The 21670-nt window shown below is 35.7% G+C and overlaps 1 protein-coding gene across 1 annotated transcript; it reads left to right on the top strand.

Annotated features, from left to right (window-relative positions):
- Nucleotides 1-463: 463 nt before the first annotated feature.
- On the top strand, nucleotides 464-20395 carry LOC126773661 (pre-mRNA-processing-splicing factor 8). The gene is made up of 35 exons (XM_050494670.1): nucleotides 464-596; nucleotides 704-905; nucleotides 3574-4462; nucleotides 4545-4795; nucleotides 4921-5083; nucleotides 5453-5670; nucleotides 5792-6018; nucleotides 6233-6377; nucleotides 6461-6642; nucleotides 6713-6919; nucleotides 7062-7352; nucleotides 7453-7645; nucleotides 8158-8345; nucleotides 8681-8919; nucleotides 9109-9255; nucleotides 9405-9555; nucleotides 9846-10053; nucleotides 10324-10529; nucleotides 10758-10948; nucleotides 11273-11408; nucleotides 11514-11683; nucleotides 11815-11962; nucleotides 12228-12356; nucleotides 12474-12634; nucleotides 12836-13027; nucleotides 13176-13370; nucleotides 13558-13729; nucleotides 13914-14027; nucleotides 17613-17786; nucleotides 18040-18233; nucleotides 18619-18834; nucleotides 19101-19266; nucleotides 19378-19581; nucleotides 19699-19978; nucleotides 20076-20395. The coding sequence occupies exons 2-35, from the start codon at nucleotides 719-721 to the stop codon at nucleotides 20234-20236; spliced, it is 7095 nt and encodes a 2364-aa protein (XP_050350627.1). The 5' UTR covers nucleotides 464-596; nucleotides 704-718; the 3' UTR covers nucleotides 20237-20395.
- Nucleotides 20396-21670: the final 1275 nt, after the last annotated feature.

The raw sequence follows: 21670 nt of genomic DNA, 5'->3' as shown, positions 1-21670 counted from the left end.
CAGAACCACATCAAAACCGTTAACATTTTATGCCGGGTACAAAAAGTGAAATTAATAGAATGTTGCCATCGATAAAAGCTTAGGCTCAACTTTCGTGAGGCAGACTCTAATTGGTCTAGCTGCTGCCTTGTATGATATTAATTAGGTACTTCTATACATAATCATATAATTTACCTGCTGTTTTGTTTTTGATATTATAATAAATCTAAACATCAGTCCAAGAGGAAAGTGTGTTTTATTAGGTTAACATAAATAATGAATGTATTATTATTATATTCAATAAATATTGAAAACCACCAGTGTTGTTGAAATTTATAGCAGACTGTTTCAAAAACTTATATTTAGCCTTTTCTATCTATGGTACGAATATCAATCCATACTTCATCGTAGTCCATTCAAGTACAGAAAAATTAATGTAGTTGGCAACATTGAAGTGTATTAGAAAAGTTTTTATACTCTTTAGCGTATTCGAAAGCAAATGGCCGCCGGCTGAAAAATTTGCTTTCTTAATAATTGCGTTATATGTTTGTTAATTTTAATCAATGTTTTTTTGTGACTTAGATAGATAAATTAAACATTTCGATAGGAAGTTAAAAGTGAGTAGTCATTGATAAATTTATTATTACTAGTGGTTACCGGTAAATATTGTTTATAGTTGTGTTAAGTTCGTGAATTTATATAGCGTCCACGTGTATTTTTTTAGAAAAAAGGCGCAGCGATGTCGCTGCCGCCCTATCTTTTGGGGCCCAACCCCTGGGCCACCATGATGGCCCAGCAGCAGTTAGCGGCGGCGCAGCAAGCAGCATTGCAGGCTCACGCCGCCGCTGCTGCAGCTGCGCCACCGGTGCCTCCAGCGCAACCTCCTAAACCGCATCACATTCCGGAGGAAAAGATCAAAGAAAAAGGTAAAGTTAATAAATACTGTGCAAAATAACTTTTATCATTTATAACCGTTATAGCAATAGCTAATTACATATACCTATATAAAACAACTTTGTATGTGTATACAATGGGAAAACAATAATTCAATGCTTAAAACATTTTTAGGATTACTAACTCATATAATTTTAGAAGAATTGAGTCTTGAGGTTTATCAGATGTGCATCAAATATGCAAAGGCATTCATTGTATTTTTATTGTAACAATTTTACAATGCCATTATGATGCTTCCAACGAAATATACAACAAGCAAACAGTGCTAATTAACTATACATTCTTCTATGTATAATGTAAAAGTGACTTTTATAATTACATATATTATTTTTGTAGTAGTACAAAAACACAGTTAAACATATTGACCAATAGATCAAATTATTAAAATGTTGAAGTACTGAACACTTCTATAATCAATAATTAAAAAGGTTCATTATGTTATTTTTTAAAAAGTATCAATCATAAAATGAACATGCCAATTTTATGGGTGCCACAGAAAAAAAACCAACATTCTTAATTTGATTTTTGTTAGGTGATTTTTATATAATGTCCAGGCTTCTCGGCCCCTCTCGCTCTGTCCCGAAAGTATTAATTATATTCCTACTTCATATTTTATTTGCAAATGTTAGCTATTAATTGGTTTCGTCAATATATATATTCTATTAAAAAGTGATAAACATTTGCAACAATACCATGTAAGTTGACGAGCCGGTTGGCGTGGTTGGTAGATACTTGTCTTTCACTCCAAAGGTTGTAGGTTCGATTCCCACCCAGGACAGACATTTGTGTGCATGAACATGTCTGTTTGTCCTGAGTCTGGGTGTAATTATCTATATAAGTATGTATTTACAAAGTAGTATATGTAGTATATCAATTGTCTGGTTTCCATACCACAAACTTTGTCCAAGCTTAATTTGGAATCAGATAGCTGTGTGTGAAAATATACCCAGGATATTATTATTATTATTAAATTAGTGAAAAACAATTTAAGGTTAAGTGTCTGGCTCTATATAGGCTGTAATAATAAAATGCCTGCTTAAATTAGTCCCATCAAAATCACTAACTTTATTTCTTGATCTCATATCAATATATTTTAAAATATTTTATAGTATAGGATCATGTATCCTGATTATTGTGCAACATAAGAGAATTTATGATAGTTAGGATAATTGAAAAAAAATTATAACTATACTCAATTAGTGAAAGTGCCTTGTGCAAGCCTGCCCTAGTAGTTACCACCTCACAGTACAGTACAGTAACAGCCTGTTAATGTCCCACTGCTGGGCTAAGGCCTTCTCTCCCTTTTGAGGAGAAGGTTTGGAGCTTATTCCACCACGCTGCTCCAATGCGGGTTGGTAGAATTCACATGTGACAGAATTTCAATGAAATTAGACACATGCAGGTTTCCTCACGATGTTTTCCTTCACAGTTAAGCACGAGATGAATTATAAACACAAATTAAGCACATGAAAATTCAGTGGTGCTTGCCCGGGTTTGAATCCACGATCATCGGTTAAGATTCTTACCACTAGGCCATCTCGGCTTTTTTAGCCACCTGCTCATGACATATTGTACTGCAAAATAGCAATACTTACTATTGCTATGGTCTGGTTTAAAACGCGAGTGAGCCAGTACAATTACAAGTACAAGAGACGTAATATCTTGGTCCCTAAGGTTGCGGTTGACAATGTTAGGTATTGTTAATATTTCTTATAGTGCCAACATCTATAAGCAGTTCTGATCACTTACCATCTGGTAAATACCAGTACCAGTTATTAAATGGAAAAAAATACAATTTTAAGTAATGGTAAATAATAGTTATATTGTGTACATGTTAGTTTAGCACTGTTACAAATCTATTACTCTGATTGATATCTTAGGGTGTGATGGCACAATTTTTGGTGTTATAAGTAAATATTGGTTGTGACCATTTACCATCAGGTAGGGACAACATTGCATGTCTGGACCATAAATAATATGTAATATCATGTTATTTAAATTAAATTGATTTATGTATCCCCATGGCCCAAAGTTTCACCATTGGAAGCTCTATGACTGGAATAATTTTCTATGGGGTAAATTAACACTTGCAATTGATATAAATTTTCATTTAAGCATTAGTGGAAATTGCTGTTATTGCACACAATCAGATTAGAAATAACATGTAAATAAAATATAATATAATAACAAAAATCTACTTTATATTTACTAAATGCTATATTTAATTGAGTTGTATCTATAGCCATACATTGAGTTGTATCATCAGAGCCATTAAATAAAAATTGTGTTGAAAGTTTGTCAAAATAATTAATTCTATAAAAAATATTGTGAAACCACTTTTGATAATATTTAGTAGTATCGTTAATGATCTATAAATTTGAAGTAGGTGTGTAACTACAAACAAATAAGATATTACTGTCATAAGATTTTCTGGTTTGTTTATATTTCAAATAAATTGATGACCGACTGTCAAATTAACAATGAATATACTTTTTTGGATTTACAAAATAGTATGTAATAGTCCTGTAATATATAATACTTTTACTTTTAAATTATGATACATACTAAAATTTACTACATGTTTTATGTTATATATGATATATATATATTTTATGTTATATGAAAAAATATTTTCTGTAGCTCAAAAATGGCACCAACTTCAAACCAAGCGTTTTGCGGACAAACGGAAATTTGGATTCGTGGATGCCCAAAAAGAAGACATGCCACCTGAACACATACGTAAAATTATTCGGGATCATGGTGATATGACTAGTCGCAAATATCGACACGATAAACGGGTTTACCTCGGGGCTTTGAAATATATGCCACATGCTGTCATGAAACTGTTAGAAAATATGCCAATGCCCTGGGAACAAATCAGAGATGTAAAAGTTCTGTACCACATAACTGGTGCTATTACATTTGTCAATGAAATTCCATGGGTTGTTGAGCCAGTTTATATAGCACAATGGGGAACGATGTGGATCATGATGCGTAGAGAAAAACGTGACCGTCGTCATTTCAAGCGCATGAGATTTCCGCCGTTCGATGATGAGGAACCTCCCTTGGATTATGCTGATAACATTTTAGATGTTGAGCCCTTAGAGCCCATTCAGATTGAATTAGATCCCGAAGAAGACGCAGCTGTTGCTAACTGGTTTTATGATCATAAACCTCTCTTAGGTACAAGACATGTAAATGGGTCCACTTACAGAAAATGGAATTTATCATTACCACAAATGGCAACCCTATACAGACTTGCTAATCAACTGCTTACTGACTTGGTTGATGATAATTATTTCTACCTATTTGATTCTAAGAGTTTCTTCACTGCAAAAGCCTTAAATATGGCAATACCTGGTGGGCCAAAATTTGAGCCACTTGTAAAGGATAACTCGGCTGGTGATGAAGATTGGAATGAGTTTAATGACATCAACAAGATTATTATTCGTCAGCCAATTAGAACAGAGTACAGAATTGCATTCCCATATTTGTATAACAACTTGCCACATTTTGTACAACTCTCTTGGTAAGTTATTAAGGAATATTTTGCTACAATTTTATTTCGACTTACAAAAAAGGTTATAATTTTTATTATATCTATCTATTAGGTATCATACTCCAAATGTGGTATACATTAAGACTGAAGATCCAGATTTACCAGCTTTTTACTTTGATCCATTGATCAATCCAATCTCTCATCGCCACACAGTGAAGTCTTTAGATCCTGTGCCTGAAGAAGAAGATTTCTTGTTACCAGAAGATGTTACACCATTCTTACAGGAGACGGCTTTGTACACTGACAATACTGCAAACGGCATTGCACTTTTGTGGGCTCCCAGACCTTTTAACATGAGATCAGGTAAATTTTACATGGCATTAAACTATTAGTACAGATTATTTTTGATTCGTAAATATCTATTTGTATTATATACCTTGATTTACGGTTATATATACAAGATATTGATATCATATATGTATTATTAGGACGTAGTCGCCGAGCTATCGACGTTCCTCTGGTAAAGACTTGGTACAAAGAGCACTGTCCTCCCGGCCAACCCGTAAAAGTGCGCGTGTCTTATCAGAAACTGCTGAAATACTATGTGCTAAATGCGCTCAAGCATCGACCACCGAAACCACAAAAGAAGAGGTAAATTTACAATTATTTTTTATGCATAGGAATAGTCTAACAAATTAGGATGTTCTTAATTCATCCCACCTTAAGCTTCTCAAATTATTTCAAAGCTTCACACAAAAATGTATGATAAATGGAATCAATGGTCATATCTATATTGCTACTCTACACACTCTTGGGCGGTTGTTTTTTAGTGTTTTTTTTTAAACACTGCCACAGTAATTTGTAAAATAAACTAATGTGATGCAGACTTACTTTTAAATTATTGGTTTATATATAGAATATTTTCACCTTATTATAATTGTAGATTCGAAGTTACGTCTATACTAAGAACTACTATCAAATACGATTTATTTTTTATATTTATTGTATTTTTTTGTCTAGGTATCTATTCCGTTCATTCAAATCAACAAAGTTTTTCCAAACAACCACCCTTGACTGGGTGGAGGCTGGTCTCCAGGTGTGCAGACAAGGCTATAACATGCTAAATTTGCTTATCCACCGAAAGAATCTTAATTACTTACATCTCGACTACAATTTCAATCTGAAGCCAGTTAAAACTCTCACAACAAAAGAGAGAAAGAAGTCGCGGTTCGGAAATGGTAAATAATAGCAATTTAGTGATGTATATTTTTTATGAAATGCCCTTAAGGGCTAACATTGTAAGTAAATAGCATAAAACAGTTAAGTAAAAATTTTTTAATACTGTGACTTTCTTTTTAGCATTCCATTTGTGTCGTGAAATTCTTCGCCTCACTAAATTAATAGTAGACTCCCATGTGCAATACCGACTTAACAATGTTGACTCCTTCCAACTGGCTGACGGTTTGCAATACATTTTCGCCCATGTCGGTCAACTGACGGGCATGTACAGATACAAGTATAAATTAATGAGACAAATACGAATGTGCAAAGACTTGAAACATCTTGTCTATTATAGATTTAATACGGTAAGTGATTCATGTTTTTAATGTATATTCGCCTTTTTTATATAATAAAATATAATTTGTCATATCTGTAATAATAGTATATAAAGTTTACAGTAGCACTGAGAAAGACAACAAAAAAAATTGGTCTGCACCAATGTTAAATTTTTTACGGATTTAATGTTTTTAATAAGTGATCTATATATATATATTGTCTTAGATATATTTTTATCTTTAGGGTCCCGTATCAAAAGGTCCTGGTTGCGGATTCTGGGCCCCAGGCTGGCGTGTATGGCTGTTTTTCATGCGCGGTATTACCCCGCTTCTAGAGCGCTGGCTCGGAAACTTGCTATCCAGGCAGTTCGAGGGACGACATTCCAAAGGTCCATAAATTAATATTTCTTATTTGAAATAATTCATTTTTTTTCCAAATATTAATACTGAAATATATATATTTGTACACTAGGTGTCGCTAAAACTGTGACCAAACAGCGAGTAGAATCGCACTTCGACTTGGAGCTGCGTGCGTCTGTAATGCACGATATCGTTGATATGATGCCTGAAGGTATCAAACAAAACAAAGCTAGAACTATCTTGCAACATTTGTCAGAGGCCTGGAGGTGCTGGAAAGCTAATATACCCTGGAAGGCAAGTCAATTTTGAAATGTTGTCTATATTTTTCCAGTAACAGTGATTAAATTGAAATTATTATTATTAGGTGCCTGGGCTCCCAACACCAATAGAAAACATGATTCTTCGTTACGTGAAGATGAAAGCCGATTGGTGGACAAATACTGCGCACTACAATCGTGAACGTATCCGACGTGGTGCTACAGTTGATAAGACTGTGTGTAAGAAGAATCTGGGTCGTCTTACGAGACTGTATCTTAAAGCAGAACAAGAAAGGCAACACAACTATCTGAAGGTAAATATTTATTGTTAACATTGTGTAAGTAATCAAATTGTTCAAAAAATTATTTGTTTTCAGTGTAAAGATAATGTTCAATTAGTTATTTAGTCGTAATTTTATCGTTTGACGTGTAAATCATATTCCTAAATTTATACAGGATGGTCCCTACATCTCGCCTGAAGAAGCAGTAGCGATCTACACAACAACTGTCCACTGGCTCGAGTCTCGACGTTTCGCGCCCATTCCTTTCCCACCGCTTTCATACAAGCACGACACAAAGCTGCTTATCCTTGCTTTGGAGCGGCTAAAGGAGGCCTACAGTGTCAAGTCTAGGCTTAATCAGAGTCAGAGAGAAGAACTGGGTCTTATTGAACAAGCCTATGATAACCCTCACGAAGCACTCTCCAGAATCAAACGTCACTTGCTTACACAAAGAACTTTTAGAGAAGTAAGTTTTATTAATTTTTATTTTAATATAATTTCATTAAGTGTAATTACTATTAACATTATAATGAATGGATGCATCAAGTATTATTTCTGATTCTTAGGTAGGTATAGAATTCATGGACTTATACTCGCACCTGGTGCCAGTTTACGACGTGGAACCTCTGGAGAAGATAACGGATGCATACCTTGACCAGTATTTGTGGTATGAAGCGGACAAGCGTCGATTGCTGCCGCCTTGGGTAAAACCGGCCGACACCGAGCCCTCGCCGCTTCTCGTGTACAAATGGTGCCAGGGTATGTACAACGTAATATTTTTTGTCTTACACTCTTTTTTCCATAATTCATATATCGATCGTTTTTTGTTGTTGCATTGAAATGTTGTTGTTATGTTATATCGATAAACATGAATTTATAAGAAGATATGTGAAAAAAGAAGACTGACTCAATTGCCCAAAGTGTGCGTTGTAGCAAAGGAGATCAAAATGGTTGTACCATCCCCTTGTTACAAACCTCACTTTGGTTGATTGTACGTTACTACCAAGGAAAATTGAAGATTCACAGCAAATCTTAAGGGAGTAATGAAACAATGGTTTGAATATAATAAATAGATTTCATTTTAATCATTTGGCACTGTGATGTGTTATTTCACAACACCAAACAATTTTTTGTAACATTAATCTAAATTTACTCATGAAATTAAAACAGAATACCTGACAATATTATTAAGCAAAGTTTATTTTGCTTCTTGGTTGATATATAAATATAATATTCTACTATACTTTACTTGATGCTGTATGTTTCTTCAGGTATCAATAACTTGCAAGACGTATGGGAAGTCGGTGAAGGCGAGTGTAACGTACTGCTAGAATCCCGCTTCGAAAAGCTGTATGAGAAAATTGATTTGACGCTTCTTAATCGTCTCTTGCGTTTGATCGTGGACCACAATATTGCTGACTACATGACGGCTAAAAATAACGTTGTTATTAATTACAAGGTATTTTCCTTATCATTTTAGTCATCTACGAATAATAATCAATTATTTAATAATAACGTTTACTGGTTTAGTAAAGAAACAAGATTTATGATATATTAAAATAATAAAATGACATGGATATAAACACAGGTAAAGATTTTATTGTATGTGATGAATCGCGTAGGGGTCCTGAAACCAGAGAATCTCTGTGCTCTGGGGGTGGTCGATGACTGTAGGCCTTGCTGATCGCATCGCTCTACAGCGTCTATCGTCTGAGACTACGCTTCTGATAATCAGCCGAATTTACAACAAAAAACAAAAGAAAAGCAGAATATTAATTTCTTCTCATTTTGCAGGATATGAACCACACAAATTCTTACGGTATAATTCGTGGACTTCAATTTGCATCATTCATAGTCCAATACTATGGCTTAGTCCTTGACCTGCTCGTATTGGGTCTCCAGAGGGCCAGTGAGATGGCTGGTCCCCCACAATTACCCAATGACTTTCTCTCTTACCAAGATAGAGCAGCAGAAGGGGCTCATCCGATTCGCCTGTATTGTAGATATATAGACCGGATTCATATATTCTTCAGGTAATATAGCACAAGGTGTATTTCATACTTGTCATTACATTTTGTGTTGGGAATATTAAAAATAATTAACAATAAAAACACATCTTGTAAGTTCATAGAGTTTAAAGAAATATTTTAATTGTGGTTAAAGTCTATAGTACAGCCAGTAAGATATACATAAATATTAAATAAATATTATGGCATATTTAGATTCACTGCAGAAGAGGCTCGTGATCTTATCCAGCGCTATCTTACTGAGCACCCGGACCCAAACAACGAAAACATAGTTGGCTACAATAACAAGAAATGCTGGCCGCGAGATGCTAGGATGCGTTTGATGAAACATGATGTTAACTTGTAAGTACTAATATGACAAATATTAAATAAAATTTGAATTCAATATAATGTTACACTGTTAATTTTTTCCAGAAAACATTTTATTTATAATATATTATAGCATAAATATTATGTTAGTGTGTAATTAAATTCAATAAATTATGTAACAGAGGTCGTGCAGTTTTCTGGGATATCAAGAACCGCTTGCCAAGATCTGTGACTACTATACAGTGGGAGAACAGCTTTGTGTCAGTCTACTCGAAGGATAATCCTAACTTGTTGTTTAACATGGCTGGATTTGAATGCAGAATATTGCCTAAAGTGAGTTAACTTATATATAATTAAAGGACTTTAAAAATTAGCTGTTATTAATTGTTCTAGTGTGAACAATATCACCGCATCTTATTTAAAAGTCATTCTTCATGTAAATATATATATATATTATATATATACATTATAATATTTTTATATATAAATAAATATTATATAATTACATAAATATTCATTTATTTCATATGATTGAGAAATAAATTAATGAGTTGAAATATGTCATGAAAATTTTATAATAAAATATATATCCAATTGTTTTAACATTAATTTACTATCTGTAGTGCCGCAGTCAACACGAGGAGCTGTCACACCGCGATGGTGTATGGAACCTGCAGAATGAAGTTACCAAGGAGCGAACTGCTCAATGTTACCTGCGTGTTGACGACGAGTCGCTCGCTAGGTTCCACAACCGCGTGCGACAGATATTGATGGCGTCTGGTTCTACGACATTTACAAAGATTGTTAACAAATGGAATACTGCGCTTATTGGTTAGTCTTTATATTTAAGCTTTTTGACTTAAACCTTACTTTTGTAACAGGATTTTTTTTTAAATAAATATATTGCATTATTTTTTGCACCCTTACCTTATACATATGTATATAGATGAAGATGTTACAAAACTACATTTATAATTACATTTAATATTTATTGTTTTTGAATATATCTGTATAACAAAAAAATATTGCATTTAATACTAAAGTGCTGTACTAAATTTCCCTTTGATAATAATTTGTTTCTAAGAAATATAATGTTTTTAGGTTTAATGACATACTTCCGTGAAGCTGTCGTCAACACACAAGAGCTACTAGATCTGCTTGTAAAATGCGAGAATAAAATTCAGACTCGTATAAAAATCGGTCTTAATTCGAAAATGCCTTCCCGTTTCCCGCCTGTTGTGTTTTACACTCCAAAAGAATTAGGTGGACTTGGGATGTTGTCCATGGGACATGTTCTAATTCCACAGGTAAGAAATAGTTACTATACATGTAAATTAAACTTGTTAATTAATTTATAATAATCTACTATTAATATTCTAAAATTATGAATATTACATTTATAGATGTTATTATTATGTTCCATACTACTTAAAATGACGATATGTTTTTCGTTTTTAACAGTTGTGACTGAAATTTTAATTCTATATTTGATTTTCAACATTAAACATCATATTTGAACTTTAATCTCTTTGCAGTCTGATCTCCGTTGGTCAAAACAAACAGATGTAGGTATCACTCACTTTAGATCAGGAATGTCACATGATGAAGATCAACTTATTCCTAACTTGTATCGCTACATCCAGCCTTGGGAGGCTGAATTTGTTGACTCACAGAGAGTTTGGGCAGAGTATGCTTTGAAAAGGCAAGAGGCTAATGCACAAAACAGGTTCGTTATATAAAACTTAGTAGGCACGCGGACAAATATACCTAAATGATATAAGTAAATATATAAAAAAAAACCTTTACAAATGTTTATTTTATTGTAAACATTCTTGACGTGATGAATCGCGTAGGGGTCCTGAAACCAGAGAATCCCTGTGCTCTGGGGGCGGTTGATGACTGTAGGCCTTGCCGATCGCATCGCACTATAGCGTCTATCGTCTGAGACTACGCTTCTGATCAAATTGACAATCATTCTTGATAATTAAATTGTTTTATTATGTAATTGTTTTGTTATTATTTAGTAATAATAGTTAAAATGTTATTGTAGGCGATTGACATTGGAAGATTTAGAAGACTCTTGGGATCGCGGTATTCCAAGAATTAATACGTTGTTCCAAAAGGACCGACACACACTAGCTTATGATAAAGGATGGCGCATAAGGACAGAGTTCAAACAATATCAGGTAATATTATGTTGCGTATTTTGTGACATTTTCATAAATAGATACACCTTTAATAAACGCTTTTGTTTTAAATCATATAATTTTTTGATAAAAATTGTATTACAGGTCCTAAAACAGAATCCGTTCTGGTGGACGCATCAACGACACGACGGCAAACTGTGGAACTTGAACAACTACCGTACAGACATGATCCAGGCCCTCGGAGGTGTTGAAGGCATACTGGAACATACATTATTCAAGGGAACCTACTTCCCGACGTGGGAGGGATTGTTCTGGTAAGAATGAAATATAAATCAAACTTTACAGTTTAAAAATAAAGTTGAGACAAATAATATATTTCCCTAAAACATTTATTTCGTATTTTTTAAGAAGCTTTTCTTTTAATTAATGATAATTATTTTTTTAGGGAGAAGGCTTCCGGGTTCGAAGAGTCGATGAAATATAAGAAGTTGACTAATGCACAGAGATCTGGTTTGAATCAAATTCCAAATCGGCGTTTCACGCTATGGTGGTCGCCCACTATTAACAGAGCCAATGTATATGTTGGCTTCCAGGTACAGTAAAATAATTTTATTATGTGATGTTAAACTCTCGATTTGTTATAGAATATTCATTGATTGTAGCAGTTGTTAGCATTTATCAGACACACAATGATTATATTTGATTGTAGTTTTCTCAGTTATATAGGACTTGTTGTTTAATATTTAAAGAATATATTTCATAGAAAATCAGCATTAATTTTGATATAGACATTATTGGTTGAAATTGTTTATTTCAAGTATTCTCAGGAATCCATTATATTTAAAAAACTCTTTTTAGGTGCAACTGGATTTAACAGGTATATTCATGCACGGTAAAATCCCAACATTGAAGATTTCTCTCATCCAAATCTTCAGAGCTCACTTGTGGCAGAAAGTCCATGAGTCGATTGTTATGGACTTGTGTCAGGTAAGCAAATTTATTGGAAAACAAAAAATATAACATGAAAATGATGATACTACAAATCCTATTTATTGTTATTGTAACACAATTATCACAGTGAAATAATTAATTATTTTAAAACAGGTATTTGATCAAGAACTTGATGCTCTGGAGATAGAGACAGTGCAAAAAGAGACCATTCACCCTCGAAAATCTTACAAAATGAACTCATCATGTGCTGATATTCTTTTGTTCTCGGCCTATAAGTGGAATGTATCTCGTCCATCGCTACTTGCTGACACAAAGTATGTATAACTTTATGTATTGTTTGTATATATTTAGGTTATAATTTATAACAAAATAGCCATGAAACATCCTATTTAACATTCATCATTTCATCACTAAAATAATAATTAAAATAATTCTAATATTACGACTCACTTTAACTACTAACCAAAGTTCCTAAAAAGATTCACATATAACAAAGGTTTTTATTTTTATTTAAGGGACACAATGGACAATACAACAACTCAGAAATACTGGTTGGATATACAACTTCGTTGGGGAGATTACGACTCGCACGATGTCGAGCGATATGCTCGGGCTAAGTTCCTGGATTACACAACAGACAATATGTCCATCTATCCGTCACCTACCGGTCTCCTCATTGCAATTGATCTTGCCTACAATTTGCACAGGTAAGATGGGTATACATAGACTACATGACAGTCTAAGAAAATAATACTAATAAAGATGTTAGATTTATAATCAAAGGAAATCTTCATCATTGAGTACGAAATGTTTACCCTATATTTTTTTCTAACAAAATAAACTTTTCTCCAATAGTGCATATGGTAACTGGTTCCCTGGTTGCAAGCCACTCATCCAGCAAGCAATGGCTAAAATAATGAAGGCTAATCCCGCTTTATACGTACTACGTGAGCGTATCCGTAAAGCGTTGCAGCTTTACTCGTCCGAACCCACAGAACCATACCTCTCCAGTCAGAACTATGGAGAACTATTTTCTAATCAAATTATTTGGTATGTTATATATGTTATTTTGTGTATATGTTAACTTTATATCAGTAAAGACACAGAAATTCTTTACAAAACACAGTTAAAAAAAATCACACTTGTTGGCACTATAGAAGTTTTTATTCCATTCTTATTTCTCTCTTTCATCATCTCTTAAATGTTATATGAAAGGAATGTCTTCGAATTTTTTTAGGTTTGTTGATGACACTAATGTATACCGTGTGACGATACACAAAACTTTCGAGGGTAACTTGACTACAAAACCTATTAATGGTGCAATCTTCATATTCAACCCACGTACTGGTCAGCTTTTCCTCAAGATCATTCACACCAGTGTGTGGGCCGGGCAGAAACGTCTTGGACAGGTAAAATGACAACTTACCTCCTATGTTATATGGTTTAATCTATATTCTAGTTGAATAATTTAAATTATGGAATGTGCAATGTGTCAATGCATTACGGAATTTAAAGACATCACATATTGCATATTTTTAAATTCTGTAATGCCTTGACTTTTAACACTATTAATTTTTTTTTTGTCGCATATAGCTTGCGAAATGGAAGACTGCTGAGGAAGTAGCGGCTTTAATTCGTTCATTGCCAGTAGAAGAGCAGCCTAAGCAAATTATTGTCACAAGAAAAGGAATGTTGGATCCTCTTGAGGTAAACTTATTGATCTATTTGATATTATCTATCTTATCAGATTGGCATAGAAATAATTACAAGTTACCTAATTTATTTAATTCAGTTTGTAAAAGATCCAATACAAATAAACAACTATTTCAAAGATCATAAAATAACAGGGGTAAATTATTTTATATGTATATCTAAGTTAAAGAACAAATGCTGTCAATTGAATTAAACCTTAATATAATTCGCCGTGGAGTACCGGCTTAGAATAGTACTCCCCCAATCTCATCCCGTGGGTGTCGTAAGAGGCGACTGAGGGACGGGGAAAAGGGGGGATGGGCAGCAGCGTCCCCCCTCCCATAAACATCTTACCCCCTACTGCGCTCGCCAACACGCCTGCCCAGCGCGGCGAGTATGGGCAAACCACCTCCCTAAATGGCAGATGCGCCCAAAAAAAGGCCCCCAGTTACCGGCAAGCCCGCTAGGCCCGACCAAGGTAGCGGTCGCGGTATCGGCAGGGCAGGGGGTGCTAAGAATCACCGGTTCACGGCAGGCTACCGTATAAAACGACTGAAAATGGCAACGTATAATGGACGCTCGATGAGGCTGGACCATCACCTCGCCGAATTAGAAGTAGAGTTAAGTCATATAAACTGGCATATACTGGGGTTATCTGAAGTCCGAAGACAGGGGGAGGACACGATAACTCTAGAGTCCGGTAACTTACTCTACTTCCGCGAAGGTGATAACCTCTCCCAGGGTGGTGTCGGTTTTCTAGTCAAAAAGGATCTCATTAGCAGCATTGTGGAAATCAGTAGTGTGTCGAACCGGGTAGCGTACCTTGTCCTAAAACTTTCCGACAGGTACTCCCTGAAGGTCGTACAGGTATATGCGCCAACTTCGACATACTCTGATGATGTGGTCGAAGCGATGTACGAGGACATCGCAAAGGCCCTCAACGACACCTCGAGGGCCCACTACAATGTTGTTATGGGAGACTTTAATGCTAAAGTGGGAGTACAAGATAGCGGTGAATCGAAAGTCGGACCTTACGGCTTGGGCTGCAGAAATCACAGGGGGCAAATGCTGGTAAACTTCCTCGAAGCGCAGGGGCTTTTTTTGATGAATTCTTTCTTTCAAAAGAAGCCTCAGAGGAGGTGGACCTGGCGAAGCCCCGATAACGTGACAAGGAACGAGATAGACTTTATCATCTCGAATAAAAGGCACATATTTAGAGATGTTTCAGTGATCAACAGGTTTAATACCGGAAGTGATCACCGCTTGGTTCGAGGCACTCTAAATATCAACTTAAAAGCCGAAAGATCGAGAATGATGAGGTCTACTCTCCGACCTACCATGCTCCAAGCTGCTCAAGGCTCCGAAAAGTTCCAAATGGAACTTCAAAATCAATTCACCGCGTTGGAAACCATAAGCAGCATTGATGAGAGAACCGACACGCTGGTCAAAATACTGCAAAACACATCCCGCAAGTGTTTTCCGCCACAGAGAAGAGACAACGCACCAAAACTCTCTGCTGAGACACTCGAGCTCATGAGAAAACGACGAGAACTACCATCGTTTTTGTCAGATAAGGCCTTAAACCGAACAATAAAAACGCTGACGCGACGCGATCTCCGACGCTCCAATACCCGTGCCATCAAGGCTGCGATTGAGCAAAATCGGGGATCGAAAGTGTTCGCTCGCAAGTTTGGGAGGCCGCGTCTGACAAAACTTAAAACTGAAAATGGTGGGGTCGTTACCTCTAGGCCTGAGATTATCGGAGAAGTAGAGAGGTTTTATGGGCAGTTGTTCTCTTCAAGATCGGATAAACCCATGGGAATCAGTATTGATGACCAGCGCGCCCCTCTTATGCGCCATTACTCCGAGGAGCTCCCGGTCGTTGACCAAGGAGAGATTAGGGCGGCTCTAGAACAGCTTAAAAACAACAAATCTCCGGGAGATGACGGAATCACAACAGAGTTGCTTAAGGCAGGCGGGACTCCGGTCCTGAAAGAGCTAGCAAGCCTCTTTAATTCCGTCATCCAACATGGCAAGACCCCGGAAACGTGGAGCGGGAGTGAGGTGGTACTGTTTTTCAAGAAAGGTGATAAAACCCTCTTGAAAAACTACAGACCAATCTCCCTCCTGAGTCACGTGTATAAGCTGTTCTCAAGAGTCGTCACGAACCGTCTCGCCAGACGACTTGACGAGTTCCAGCCCCCAGAGCAAGCCGGCTTTCGATCAGGCTACAGCACCGTGGACCACATCCATACTGTTCGGCAGATTGTGCAGAAGACCGAAGAGTACAATCAGCCGCTGTGTATGGCATTTGTGGACTACGAGAAAGCCTTCGACTCCATCGAAACCTGGGCAGTGCTCGACTCATTGCAGAGATGTCATATCGATTGGAGATATATCGAGGTACTGAGATGTCTGTACAACGCCGCTACAATGACTGTCCACATCCAGGACTGTAAGACGAAGGCGATCCAATTGCGCAGAGGGGTGAGACAGGGGGATGTAATATCCCCGAAACTGTTCACCAACGCGTTGGAAGACGTTTTCAAAACGCTGGATTGGACTAGGTATGGAGTCAATGTAAACGGCGAGTACATCTCACACCTTCGATTTGCCGACGATATCGTCATCATAGCAGAGTCGCTGGAACAACTCACCGAAATGCTGCGTAGCCTAGGCGAGTCTTCCCGGTGTGTCGGTCTCGGCATGAACTTGGACAAGACCAAGGTCATGTTCAATAGGCATGTCGTGCCGGGACCGATATACGTCGAGGGCAAACCTCTCGAAGTTGTTAGTGAATATACCTACCTAGGACAGATTATACAAATCGGTAGGAACAACTTCGAGAAGGAAGCCGATCGAAGAATTCGCTTGGGATGGGCAGCATTTGGCAACCTTCGTCAAGTCCTCAAGTCGTCTATACCGCAATGTTTGAAGACGAAAGTCTTCAACCAATGCGTCTTACCTGCCATGACATACGGTGCCGAAACGTGGACACTAACTGCGGGACTAGTCCACAAATTCAAAGTCGCTCAGCGTGCTATGGAGCGAGCTATGCTCGGAGTATCTTTGAAGGATAAGATCAGAAATGAGATTATCCGGAAAAGAACCGGAGTCACCGACATAGCTTGCAAAATTAGCAGGCTGAAGTGGCAGTGGGCTGGTCACGTATGTCGTAGGACCGATGGCCGTTGGAGCAGACGAGTCCTAGAGTGGAGACCGCGAATCGGCAAGCGCAGCGTAGGGCGCCCTCCAGCCAGGTGGACCGACGACCTTAAGAAGGTGGCGGGCACCAACTGGATGCGGAAGGCGGAGGACAGGGAGCTTTGGCGCACCTTGGGAGAGGCCTATGTTCAGCAGTGGACAACGATTGGCTGTTGATTGATTGATTGATTGATTGATAATAAAGAGTGTTTGATAAAATACATTGAAATGAATAAATTATTTATTACTATGTATTCATTAAAGTTTTACCACTTTTTAAAACTGAAAACAAAAGAGATCCTAGTAATTATATGCCTTCTTCTACACTCTAACTTGGAGTAAAATATTTGATAAATAAAAGTGATTGATGACAATTTACTCAAAAATTCGTTTTAGGTGCACTTGCTTGACTTCCCGAACATCGTTATTAAGGGTTCTGAACTGCAACTACCGTTCCAAGCTTGTCTCAAAGTGGAGAAGTTTGGAGACCTTATCCTAAAGGCTACTGAACCACAGATGGTGCTGTTCAATTTGTATGATGACTGGCTCAAGACAATCTCATCTTACACAGTAAGTATTGTGTAATTGGTTTCTATTATAACCTGATTTTATGTCTTTATTAATTGATCACTTTACTTTTTTGTTTAAATAAATGCAAACATTATTTTACACTATCAGAGCAGTTTAAAATAACAGAGTTCCAAAACTTTGTTATGTATCAAAATAACTGGAAAAAAAACCAATAGATTAATATTACAATGACAAATATAATCTGATTATTAAAATCTTACTTAACTATTAGTAATTAGAACTTTCTTTCTAGGCTTTCAGTAGATTGATATTAATATTACGTGCGCTACACGTGAACACAGAAAGAACTAAAGTTCTTCTAAAGCCAGACAAAACAACACTAACGGAACAACATCATATTTGGCCTACTTTATCTGACGATGATTGGATTAAGGTAGAAGTTCAGCTCAAGGATCTCATCCTGGCCGATTATGGCAAAAAGAACAAGTAGGTTCTTTTTTATTTTTATGCTATTACTACAAGTAGGTACCAGACTTTATTGAGTTGTAATCATTATTATTTGTGAAACACTATCTTGTATCTACAAGGTATAAAACAGAGTTAGTTGTCCCTTACAGTTGTAATTGTTAAAATTAAAGTCTACTTTTTGCCAGTTTTCTATTATCTTGGTATTTTTTGATAAAGATCTTAAAACTGAGGGCAAATATCAATTTTTAAATATATTGTAGTAATCCAGTTGTAAATTTGGTTAAACAAACTATATACATAATATTCTTAAAATTTATTATTTGTTTTGTTATATTCCTTAAGTAAACATACATAATATAAGATGATCACTATTATAATATTTTATTATGACTTTCTTATATAGCGTCAATGTAGCTTCACTAACTCAGTCTGAGATTCGAGATATTATCCTCGGAATGGAGATTTCGGCACCATCAGCCCAAAGACAACAGATAGCTGAGATCGAGAAACAAAGCAAAGAGCAGAGTCAACTTACAGCCACAACTACACGTACCGTCAACAAACATGGCGATGAAATTATCACTTCTACCACCAGCAACTACGAATCACAGACATTCAGGTAAATTAATGTTAAACGATATTAATATACACATTGAAGAATATAGAAAGTATAAATGCTAAATTTTGACATCAATTCAATTTCATCCCTAAAGGTTGATGTTGAGTCCAAACTAATATATATATATATATTTTCTGTATATAGTATATATAGTTGTGTAGTGCTGACGAAGTAAAATTATATTTTTAATTTATATTCACTCTAGAGCTCTAATTTTTAATATGTAATTGATAATAATATGAACATGCGTTTTTATGTATATACAGTTCGAAGACTGAATGGCGTGTTCGTGCGATTTCCGCAACGAATCTCCATCTGCGTACGAATCACATCTACGTCAGCTCCGATGATATCAAGGAGAGTGGTTACACATACATATTGCCAAAGAATTTGCTCAAGAAATTTGTCACCATTTCAGACTTGAGAGCACAGGTATATTAACAAGACTACATAATTTATACACTTTCTAATATTCATAATATCAGAACAGTATAATAATAACCTATAAATGAAGGTAATCCAATAATGAAATGTGTTTTTTAGATCGCTTGCTACTTGTACGGTACATCGCCAAGTGACAATCCTCAAGTGCGCGAAGTGCACTGCGCGGTACTACCACCGCAGTGGGGAACGCATCAAGCGGTTCATCTCCCGCGACAATTGCCGAAACACCCGGCGCTTGCACACCTTCAACCCCTGGGTTGGATGCACACACAACCCAACGAATTGCCGCAATTATCGCCTCAGGTGAGCTTTATATATTAAAGATATGAAAAAAAAAATAGTTCTACAATAATATGTGTTTTAAAAATTAATTAAAAAAGTTAACATTTTAAAAGTTTAATTAATCAAATCTTTTTGTAGGACATAACAACACATGCTAAAGTTATGGCAGAAAATCCATCATGGGATGGTGAAAAAACAATTATCATAACTTGTTCTTTTACCCCCGGGTCTTGTTCTCTTACTGCTTATAAACTTACTCCGAGTGGATATGAGTGGGGAGCTAAGAATACGGACAGAGGGAACAACCCGAAGGGTTATCTGCCTAGCCATTATGAACGAGTCCAAATGTTACTCTCGGACCGTTTCCTTGGATACTTTATGGTCCCATCACAAGGCAGTTGGAATTATAATTTCATGGGTGAGTTTCATTTTCTTAATATTATTGGATTGACGGCATAATAATATTTAAATAAGCATCTACTTAAATTTATAAAAAAATTTTTTGTTTTCCTTAGGTGTGCGACATGATCCAAACATGAAATATGGAGTCCAACTTGGCAATCCACGTGAATTCTACCATGAAGTGCATCGACCGGCTCATTTCATGAACTTTGCAGCAATGGAGGATGCTACTGCTCCAATGCTGGCTGCAGATAGAGAAGACCACTTTGCTTAAATATTACAAAGATTAACATTACATTAAGAATTACCTTTTATTTTAAAACAGTGACAAACAAATCAGTTTTTATATTTCAGAAAATGGATGATAGTTGAGTTTGCTAAATATAAGTCCTATAACTTTGTATGAAAACTGTAAATAAAAGAAAAAAATACATATTTTGTTTTATTTTAACATTTGGCAATATAAAGTTCTACAGTCAGGAAATAACCTGTTTTTTAATTCAGGATGAAGGCTGTTTCATGCCTACAATTTGAACTAATTAAATTTCACATTTTTGAATTATGGTCGTCTTGGTATATTACTTATCTATCTTTATACTTAGATTATAAATAAACTAATTTAAAACCATTTTTTATCCAATGCTCTCTTTCATTGCTGTCTATCCGAATCAGTACGTATTTTGTCCGTGTGAGTTCATATAATAATAATAAATAACTGATAAATAAGTATGACGATAACGAGCGACAAGTTAATCCATAAATATTAATAAAATAATAGTAACCGAGTAGATGTAAATATGGCATGTATAAATATAAAAATAACAGTCAAAAGTATTTGTTTAGGCTGCCGAACCTCTATCAAAAAATTAAATTATTTGTTGATTTTTTTTTTTAAAAAATAAGTATAATCCTTTTTTGTTGTGTCGAGTAAAAGAACAATGTTACTATGGGATAAATAAGCTGATACTGTTCAACGAAATAAACCCGGCTCACGGAAGCAGTAGCATCAAGCGATCATGAATATATTAATCAGTCTGTTACTTTTAGTTTTTTTTTGACTTGTAGGTGTCTAGTTTTTATCTTTTAAAGTTCAAACGAAAGAAACATAAGGCTAAGAAACAAATAAAAGAGAGGGTTATTTGCGTTTATGAATAAATTTTAAGTATTAACGAATACTACGTAATTTTTTTATAGAATAGTTTGTTCCACATAACAAGTTTTTTTCCATTAAATTATTGTAGTAATTAAACGATTTGACAGTTAATTTAAATGTATAAAGTGATACGGCCGTAGACAGAGAAACTAATAGACGCAATGACGACTTCCTTCTCACTTACACAAGAAAGAGAACGAAAATTACGTTACAGATGGGTTAGACAGAGATAGAATTATCAAATCTTTTGTCCCTTATCTCGTAACCAGTTTTGGTGTTTCGCTACTTAAGTAGCGAAACAAACTTGACAGTTGGTGCGTTCATTGTGTTTTTTATTCAATTTTCGCTTACTTTTGTGTTAGAAAACAATTCTAATCCAGTGAAAAGGCCGAGAAACAATCCTTATATCATATCGAAGGTTATACAATGGTGAATTGTCGTAATATTTCATGTTAAAGTGATAGCAAGAAGAAAATTGCCGGCGTGTGTTTTTACGCGTATTTATATATAGTAAGTACGACGATTTTGTCCCTTAGTATAGTTTCTCAGTGATGT

This window comes from Nymphalis io, chromosome 15 (assembly GCF_905147045.1).
Source record: "Nymphalis io chromosome 15, ilAglIoxx1.1, whole genome shotgun sequence".
NCBI classification, from domain to species: domain Eukaryota; kingdom Metazoa; phylum Arthropoda; class Insecta; order Lepidoptera; family Nymphalidae; genus Nymphalis; species Nymphalis io.
The sequence above is the reverse complement of the archived record's forward strand: the minus strand, read 5'-3'. Positions and strand labels throughout refer to the sequence as shown.